This window comes from Pagrus major, chromosome 20, assembly GCF_040436345.1.
Source record: "Pagrus major chromosome 20, Pma_NU_1.0".
Classification (NCBI taxonomy): Eukaryota; Metazoa; Chordata; class Actinopteri; order Spariformes; family Sparidae; genus Pagrus; species Pagrus major.
The window spans coordinates 6,635,713-6,646,050 of NC_133234.1; the positions used below are offsets into that span (position 1 = coordinate 6,635,713).

The 10,338-nt window shown below is 39.0% G+C and overlaps 1 protein-coding gene across 1 annotated transcript; it reads left to right on the top strand.

Annotated features, from left to right (window-relative positions):
* The first annotated feature begins 4,974 nt into the window (after positions 1-4,974).
* Positions 4,975-10,073, top strand: smim5 (small integral membrane protein 5). Its single transcript, XM_073490095.1, has 4 exons — positions 4,975-5,246; positions 7,011-7,220; positions 9,231-9,358; positions 9,453-10,073. Exons 2-3 carry the CDS (start codon positions 7,103-7,105, stop codon positions 9,329-9,331), a joined length of 219 nt encoding a protein of 72 aa, XP_073346196.1. The 5' UTR covers positions 4,975-5,246; positions 7,011-7,102; the 3' UTR covers positions 9,332-9,358; positions 9,453-10,073.
* The last annotated feature ends 265 nt before the right edge of the window (positions 10,074-10,338 follow it).

Genomic DNA, 10,338 nt, shown 5'->3' on the forward strand with positions numbered 1-10,338 from the left:
CAATACTAACGTTTTGTCCCCTTTCGACAAAGTGCGCCCTCTAGATTTGTACACCTAAGGATGTCATAGCATCAAATAATGTACAGTTGGCCTATTCATCGTAAATGTAAATCTGTTAAGATTTAACCCAATACTATACCACAATGCTGAAATGCATAGATGAGCTCACGCGTCCATTTCCCATGGAAGCGCTATAGCACTTTTAGCTTAGCAGCTATAGAGAAGATTTCTGCTTCAAAAATGTGCAAATAAAACTCCCAACATGTTTTGTGGACTGTATAACGTCACCTGATTTTTCATAAGCATGTGGGTAAGTAAATGATGACTGAATTTTCATTTTTGGTGAACTCATCTTTTAAGTAATGTAGCATGCTGATAGGGGTGCCCAGATTGTGCAGTTGAAAGACAAATGCAGCCTCTCCAGAAACCTGGGTTCACTTCATGACAGCACAACTTCCAGCTCTTCAAACAAAACTGCAATGTTCCTTGGTGGGAAGTCAGTGAGGGATCTTGTACTTGTCCCTTCACGAGTGACTTTATGGTGTGCCTTTCACTTCCTTTGACTGCACTACATTTTTTGTAAAGCTTTAATTATTTCACAGATTCAGGTTATGATTACACTCTACTAAAAGTTAAAATGAGCTTGTGTTTTTACACAAGTCTAATTTTTTGATTACAGAGTATCTCTACAGTGTGGTATTGCTACTTTTACTTAAGTAAAAGATACTTCTTCCACTACAAATCCACTAAAAAATACACAGCCTGATCATGTACGACACATCTGTCCGAAGGGAGAGTTTGATTGGTGCATATTCAAGGCATGCAACTATGAATAGCAATGCATTTTATTGTGAATAAATTATTTTTTTTTATTATTATTATTTTTTATTTAGTCAGTTCTATAAAAAGACCACCAAGCCCTCCAAACCCATTTGAAAACCCGCAGTTAGGTTATGATGGCATTGTTCCAGGTCAGATTATAGGATTAAGGAGAACAGAAAAGACTTTGAGGCAAAAACAGGCTTTCCTTTTTCTCATCATCCGACTATGTATAAAAGAACAGGAATTAAAGATTGAAATGAGCAAAGTCAATAAGGGAGAGCAGAAAGCAGATTATTGGTATGTTGGTAGGGTGCTGGTATCTGGCCAATTGGTCAAAATACCCATTGACTGAATCACTTTTATTGTTCAGCTTCCACTGAATTTCTGGACATTCAGAAGACATGGGTTTCAGTGTTATCCAAACCCACAAGGTTGAGGAGTTTGTGCACAGCATTTATTGAGTCTAATTCTCATTATTTACATGGATGGTATTACTGTAACTCCTAAGTTTAATAAAGAGGTGGAAAAGGCCAAACAGTCATTTAAATACAATGTGACTTAAGTTAAGTGGTTAAGTCACTTTTCCCCCCACAAGATACTGCAGTTTTACCTGCAGTATGTAGCCTTTTATAACGAGAAAAGACAAGGCATTAGCCGTCTAATAATGATTTTTCTAACCAGTTTAAAAAGTATAACAATTCATTGAAATTATAATTAAATATTTCCAAATTTGTTGTCGATCAAAAAAAGTATCCCTATCACTTTTAAACAATGAAATACTGAAAAAACCTATACTGAAAACAAAAAGTGAACACAGACGGTCATTTGAGTCATCATGTTTCAAGTCGCCAGTCTTTAAGTCTTTATCTTCAAAGTCGAGTCTCAAGTAATTTTTTTGTCAAGTTGCAAGTCATAAAAACAGAGACCCGTACGTAGCATTGTACTAACTGTACAACACAATTAAAACGATCTTATGAAACAAAATACAAAACCACAGCAAATCAAAGCCAGTTAAATAGACAGGACTGAAGGAATGTTTTTCTTTCTGCAATGTTAGGAGTTTGGAGTACATCAAATAAATTATTCCAGCAACCACGACAATAAAAAATAAGCATCTGCAACAGCTTTAAGTTTTAACTTCTGGAACAACCAGAAGGCCTCTGTAAGATAACCCCAGACGTCTGATATTCTTGTCAAAAAGTACAGTTTCCTGAATTAACTGTACTGGCACACATTCATATTTAAACTCATGAGGACAGCATTTCAGTCCGACTGACAAGAGGTAAATGCATGAACTTGTTTTACTGCATCCACCTGTGACAAGACACCTCTTACTTTATGTATTTCTTTCCCTTTCTTTCTGTAAGTACACAAGTCAGTTTTTCTCTACAAAGAATGATCAGCGTCAGTGATTACATCAGGGTTTGTCACCTGTCTGGTACTTTGTACATATTTCTTGCGAGGGAGGTTTAGCACAAATAACAAGCAGAAGTCAGTGCAGAGATTTGCTTCTGGTTGTTATTTTTGAATGTTTTTTTGATTCCTATGATGTAGTAGTACTACAAAATGAAAAATAGGCTAATCAATATTGCATGTATTGGGCTCAATAAGGCTACAGATAAGGGATTCAGGGGTGTAGAGTGCTCTCTGTGTCTGACAACAACAGGGGTCACAAGGTTGAAGTGCTATCATGTCACACACTGCCCAAAACAAAGCCTGAATGGAGACTTGTCTCAACTGGTTTCATTCGCAAGACCTTCCCACATCCTATCACACAGGGGTCAACGCAAACCAGCCCCTTACTCATAAACCACTGACCCGTTCCATCAATGGTGATGACATCCTCACAATGAATCATTCTTGTCCTGTACAGCATCTAGAACAATGAGATGTTAATTCACAGGGTAAGGGGATGTGTGAACACGTTAAGGCTGAAAGGATACTTCCTGTCATTGCTGTCAGGTGAACTGAAGTCTGTCTAGTCCATAATCCATGCCATGAGGTCCTGGTCCATCTGCAAGCAGGCAGATGATGTCATCCTCCAGGCCTGACTGAGGTCTTCATAACACGTGACACAAAAGTCACATGCCGATGGGAGGTTGGGAGTTTTGTCATCCACAGAAATGATTACGTTATTTATGTCGTCCATGGAATTATACAGAGGACACAATTACTTCAGGGCAGAGATGCCCACAAGTCCAAGCCAAGTCTCAAGTCTTTGAACTAGAGTCCAAGTCAAGTCTCAAGTCTTTGAACTAGAGTCCAAGTCAAGTCTCAAGTCTTTGAACTAGAGTACAAGTCAAGCCTCAAGTCTTTGAACTAGAGTCCAAGTCAAGTCTCAAGTCTTTGAACTAGAGTCCAAGTCAAGTCTCAAGTCTCTTATGGTTGTAATGAGCATTCTATCATCTGATGCATGCCATCTGGTCTGCTTAGAACACTGCATAGTTATATCTAAGGAATTCAAAGCATGTACTGTATTATCATCACTCCTTTATCTATTAGCATAGAGTATTATCAGCACTGATCCGTTGTTTGGTATATGGTCACTTTAAACAGGCTATTGCAATGCATTGTGAAAAAAAACACAATACACAGCTACAGTAGCTAAATGCAAAACACTATTGCTGCTAAAGTATCTGAAAAATACTGCAAGTCCATAAACTGGTGACATTAAAACATGAACAGTTTTGTTAAAAAGAGAAATCTACCATTTGTGAAAACTGGCTCCTTTCTTGCATGAAAATAAAACTCTTGATGAAATATAATTGGAGTTACTGGCTATCTTCAGTCCTTTTCTTACAGAACAGAACACTTTTGTGGATACAATTGTCTTTGTTGTTTAACAGCAAACATCAGCTGACTTTAATTCCTGAAAGAAATGTTTGTGTTTTGGGATGAAACCCACTCAAACCATGCTTTTCTCTAAGATGTTTTGCTTACCATCACTTCTAGGTTTACATGTAGGTAGCACAGTGTCCTAAACGTCACTTACAATTAAACCAATTTGAAATGTAAAACGACACTGCAGTTTACTTTATTATGAAAGGGCATCAATTCTCAGTAATTTACTTACTGGCTGGATGGCACAGCTTCTCATGCTTAACATTTTTCAGTGTTTAAATTAGTGAAGAAAAATTCTGAACTCAAAAGTGAACTGACCCCTTGCATGCTGTTGATGCTGAATTAAAAATGTTTGCTAACTGCCCATAGGCACTGAACTATAGACTATAATGAACTTGACAATAACACAACTCAATACTACCAGCTTGTGGCCAAAGTTTGTAACAGCGTGTAAATTTGCTGCTTACAATCTGCTTCACAATTTACTTGCATTTTAAACAATATTACACGCAGAGAAAACAACAAAGAACACATCTATCTATCTATCTATCTATCTATCTTGGAAAGTCCATATCCTCTAATGCATTTCTTTTACATTTCATCAAAGATACACCAGCTAGGAAAAATATTTCAAAAATATTCAACAACAAAGATCAAGGAACAGCTTCATTGTTCTTTTCTTTCATTCTTTTCTTTATGAGATCCTTTCCATAGCACAGGAGACCCCACCTCTGACTTAGATGGAGGAGGAAATCACAGGGGAAAATGAGCCTCCAATGGTTTTATCAGTAATGTCTGCTGTACAGCTTCACATGTACGCACAGAGAATCGACAGCAAATGCATACGTGCATCCTCTTGTGAAATATGGGAGTCAGCTGGCGGAACACCAGATGGACGCACACACACTCACACACACACACACACACACACACACCATCCCCTGCTCCTTTTAGAAGGAGCCTCGTCTCCACGGTGACGCAAGACAAAAAAGGAGGCCCTGGCACAGCTGGTCTTCAACAACCAGAGACAGAGAGAGAGAAGGAAAAAAACAGTGAATGGGTGTTCAGACGCACAGACAGGACAGAGGGTGAGGGGGTGTGGGAGACAGGCTCAGCAGCAGTAGTGAACAAGTCGATTTGTGAAGTGGTTGGGGGGGGCTGGGAGGAGAGAGACAGAGGGTGAAAAAGGAGGAGGAGGAGAGGGAGGAGGTACACAAACTACCCAAGAACTGGAGTTAGTAGTCAAAAAGTAGGAGAAAGTGAACACACACGGAAGGAGGAACAGTTACAGTCTGCTGATCTGCTGAAAGAGTCAAATTACCTCCAAACATCCAGAGCTGCTCTCTCAGTCTGAACTGGAGCAGGCTAATTAGATGAAGATCCTGAGACCACAAACAAACTTTTGAGAAAAAAAAAAAAACGAATGAGAGCAGAGGGGGAGGGTAAAGACGAGAAGCAGTAGTCTGTGAAACATTTTGGGGATGGTTTTGTGTACAGCTGAGTGTGTTTCTTCTCTCACAGAAGAGTTAACAAGTGGAAACAGTAACGCTCTCAAAGTCAAGTTGCTGACATTCACTGCAGAGGTAAGCGCATGTTTTTTGTTATTCATATGTTACATGTCAGTATATATCAAACTCAGTGCCATCTTTGGACTTGTTTGCATGTTTTGTTGACAAGTTGCAGGCTTTTAGGTAAAGTAAGGTAAGATAGGTAGGTAAATGCAATATAAAGAAGCTTGTTTCAGTGACACAGACTTATTTACACTTCCAGGATTCAGTGCAAAGATGTTATTGTGTTCTTTACTACAGTAAGGTTTCTGCAGCATGTTTTGGTCTCTATGTTCTGCTAATTGTGAAATATGATGTGGGAGTACAGTGGAAGGAGGACAAAGACGAGGAGATTGCAGAGATGAGAGAGTCAGCAGCAGAGGTCAGACATTCTCCAGGTTAATTCTGGCAGGTGGTTGAGATCTTTCAGCTGGAGAGGCTTCCACAAAACAAGAATGTACACATCCATGAACAACATAGCTATATTAATGCATGTTTGAGGAAATATTTGGAAGTAATGTCTAGAATCAGAAAGAGTTAAAGAACTACCTACGTGGAAGTATTTCTTTACTACACAGTGATGCCAGGAAATTTGTTTCTTCCTGTAAGAGCTGCGGACTGTTGTTTATCTCAACCAAAACACTGTGACAGTATGCCAACCACAAAAAGACAAAACCCTCTTCAATCATTGTGAGACAGCAGTTTTGTGTCTGGTGGCACACATACACTTCCTGAACAAGGAAATAACATCAAGAACGGCATGATCTAAACTCATTTGTTTCTGCTAATAATAGTTTCATTAGCCTATATTGCCCACCAGTGTATTTATCCTACCTGAATTTTGTTTCCTTTTTTCTCTGTCACTAATTGGTCTTTACAGAACCTGCCATATATGTTGTTTGCATTTACTGTAGCTATGTTTTATAATGTGTCTACATTTACTGATTTAATGACATATATTATTGGTAGTAGCTGTTAATTGATATTTTATGATATACATACTCACATTATCCAAAGAGTGCATCATCTGTAGTTTTTAAAGAATAACAGTAGGTTCTATGGCAAGGTTTGTGTGTTTATTTGTTTTTTGGCAATGTATAAATAATACTACTATATAATACTATATAATAATATATAAATGATATATATTGAAAACTGTCAGCCTTTATTTGATGTTGTAAATAAATCAATATAGATCCTGAATGTATTATTAAGTCACAAATGTCCATTTAGAGTGTATCGCTGATGACTTGTTATCTTCAATGTGCTGTTGTGCTGCCACTTCACAGCCCTGTGTCGTCTGTTCAGCCTGTCTAGTAGCCTGTGGGATCTCACCCACACGCAGCTGCTCCAGCAATGATGACAGGCCTCAGAGTTGAAATGTCATGCCTGAAATAGTCTGCCTTGTTTATAATTAAACTGAACATGCAGGATGGTGCCTCCTGTGTGTGGATACAAATGTGCCCAGGCTGGAGCAGGCAATCACACTGTGTCCATAATCACACACAATATAGACACGTGGTGTGTCCACATACACCTACAAGTGCAGGAAGTTAATAAGGGGGCTAATTAGGGGTGCCGATATATAATGAGTATTCACAAAGCACATAGAGTATTTAGGGATAAAGGGTATATATGCTTACCAGGCTTGCAGTGTAATTGCAGGGTGGAACTATAAGTAGTGAAGGGTGGGGCTGGAGATGAAAATAACTTCTTCATTTCTACTTTCAGAACTTCTCCCCATGAGACAGTGAAACTCTTATTCATTCACTGCATCATATTTTTTTTTTTTTTTTTAAGGTGTAGCGGTGTGAGCTCCGTTTCCCCTCCCGAAAGCAAAGGCTGAGGCATTTTGTCATATCTCCCTGTGGAACTTGCATCTGAGAGTCAGAATGGATGTGAAAGAAGAGGTGTTGGATATTCTGCAGAAGGTGTGGACCAAACTGCAGGGTCTCCCACAAGCCACCCCTCTGGAGCTGGGAGCCTTTTCTGTGCTTGTCCTGTTTGTTGGTGAGTATCTGTTAGTGACAGGGTGGGACACAGACACATTCAGTTATGTTCAAACAACCTAAAACTACAGCCCAACTGATATATAAGTTGGCTGATATTAATGGCTAAAAGTGGCCTATCACAATTCAATCAGTATCTGCGTATATGGTGCCCGATATGCGCTGATTTGAAAACAGATCAGTAGCTAGAGGCCCACATGCACTGAAAGCAATAACTTTCAAGTGAAGCATGTCAAATATTGCTCCTATGGCACACTGCAGGCATCAGATTTGAAATTCCCACACCACTGAATTACCAGCATTTTAGGGGAAAGTCACTATTTATATATAGTACACATATTCCTCTATAGGGGCCTCAGTAAGCGCAATGATCCCCCAACATGTACATGACTGCGTACATGCATAAAAACATGCAGCATGTCAAACCCAAAGTGAAAACTCTGCCTCTGCCTTTACATCTCTAATATTCTCCCCCCCTCCTGCCTCCTTGCACTCGCAACAGAAAACTATAACATTTATCTCAGTGTGAGAGACGTGTTATATTAACAGTTTGTGAATCTTAATTTCCTTGCAAAAATAAATTGTGTTGTGTTGTGTTGTGTGCCATTGAATGCATTTAATAGTTATTAGAATTTAGATAATTCATCATGTTAATGTAAGATGTGATTTTGCATTTGTTTTATTGGATAGTACCTTAAATTGCTGTCTGTTTTTCCATATGAAGCTTTGTGCTCTACTAGACTACCCTACTACTGGGCTGTTGAAGTTGGCTCCTTCAACTGTTTTAGTTTAGTGTGCAAACTGAGCTTCAACAGGGCAGGATGTGGAGCAACAATTTTTCTGACCGTGGACAGTAGATTTTAGACTATATTTTGTTTGTTGTGGGAAAGTCATCACATGGATACCTTTTTTGTGTTAATTTTGTTTTTTGTCGTGTCGAGTAATAAACATCAGTTTTTTACTCACCCCGTGCCTCATTACTGGATATTCAACCAAGCAAAGTTGTTGGCTTCTAGAAGGGCTGAAGGGAAGTGCACACAGTAGGCTAGATGAGTCAGAACCCTTTACATTGTGCAAGATGTGGCAAGATAGATTTTAACAAGTTGCCACAACACTGTCGAACTAGGGTAAGTTTTCACAATAGCTGAATTTGGTCATTACTGATAAGAGATTTGGCAGCAGTGTGCAGCACATCAGCTGTGATATCTCTGTCTCTACTTATGGTTTTGTTTCCGTTTAGCTCTCTCCAAACGAGTACCACGGCTGCAGAAAAGCAGCTGTGGTCACTGGGTCCTCATTTGCTTCAAAATCGAAACGTGCCTCAAAATGCTTTTGAAGCGTGTTCAGCCATTTAAAACAATAGGTAGGAGTGTTAGGCACATTCAGTGCATTTGGCCCTTAAGTTACATCGTGGATAATGTGGGAATCAGTCAGGAGAAGCACTATGGGCATGAGTCCAACACTGCCTCACCATCACCCTCAGAATCTTTTCACCACATACCAAAATCACGGTCTCTTGTATTTGGATTTTTCATGTTTTATTCAAACAGTTAGTTCCTCGCTTTACTTAAATTTTACCAAAATAAAGGTCTAGCCTTTATATTTATTCTTTTGCTGGCCGACAAGTATCACTTTAAAACATGCAACAATTGATTTTTAGCCTCTTGGGGGCAGCAGAACAAGCTGTAAACACAGCTAAACCAATTCCTGAGGGAAATATCTGTCTCTTTAGGTGCCAAGTGTGTCACTATGTTCACTAGCTAGTTGCCTGTCATTAAAATGGGGAAAATAGGGTATAGTCGGCTAAAACACTTCACAGAGCTGAGGGGAACTGCAGGATCAGGTGTTAAATCTCTTCACTGGTCAGTTAGTTGAACCACTGTTCAGATAATAGTATAGCTAAATGCAGCTTTAGATATGATATAGAACTCTTCCCTCAGCATGTGCTAATCCATCTCCCACCCCCCTCTGCCCTGTGTCTTCTGTCTGCCCCTCCTGTATCTCCTTTCAGCCACGTTTCTCTTCATGATCGTGCTGTCCTGCATCCACTGCTGCTGCTGTGGAAAGCCAAAATACCAGGCCTCCAGAGTGCAGCCTCTACAACCTGTCTGAAGCTTAGACAGAGAACAGACTCCACTAGTAAACGAACCTCCATCCTCATTCTTCATGTGATCACCTGAATGCAAAACACAATGTCTTTATTTACAGTTAAACATGAATTCTTCCTTTTCAGGGTCTTCAAATCCTTGGAGGGAATAATAAAAGGGGAATCATCAAGGAAAGGATGACAACGTTTCCTTGATATTTCCAGTAATGAGATAAAGACTGGATCCACATCCAGACTGCCATGCCAGTGGAATCCATATAAATCAGCAGAGTGGCACACATCATCAAGATTCATTACAGACTAGGACAATGAAACACTGTGTGGCAGCCTTTTCCAACAACAAAAACCTTACTGTGGAGGGATAGAATTAAAGATACAGTAAGAAAGCTGATTTGTGTTTGAATGTCACATTGACTCCGTTATTATCAGAGAACTGGTTTGGCATCCTGTTGCTATTCTTCAGGAATGTGAAAAACAACATGGAAAATGTACAAACATTCCAACTTGTGTGCAATGAACTCTTATAGTTCCATGTTTTCAGCAGAAATGTGCTGGTGTAAAAAGACAGAGCGCCCTCTGCTGGCTCGGTGTAGACAATTTCTGTCTTTTCTTTTTTTTCCTTTTTTTTTTCGCAAATTGTGCCAATAGAAATATGAGCTGCTCGTTGGAGTTACAAATGTATTCTCTTTATATTGTAACATAAAAGTGTTTTTTTTGTCTTTTTACCGAGGCAATGCCATATTTCCTTTGTGGATGTACCTGAAATGTAATAAATGTAATAAACATTTCTTGTTATTTTATCAAATGTAAATTGCATCTACTACAAAATTACTACATTTAATTACTACTTATAATGCTTTTTTCGAATTACATTTTGATTTTCAAGTTTAAATAATAATTTTAATAAAGCAGGGTTAGGGTTCCATTTGCACCAGTAAAACACTGCACTAATGTTTGCATACCTTATCACCAGATCTCCTTTGCTTCCAGCAGTCAATATTTTGAGTAAACA

Excerpts from the sequence above, each read along its gene's own strand:
- smim5 (XM_073490095.1), top strand. The coding sequence starts at position 7,103 with ATGGATGTGAAAGAAGAGGTGTTGGATATTCTGCAGAAGGTGTGGACC. Across the intron at positions 7,221-9,230 it reads TGTGCTTGTCCTGTTTGTTG|CCACGTTTCTCTTCATGATC; the intron begins GTGAGTATCTGT and ends ATCTCCTTTCAG.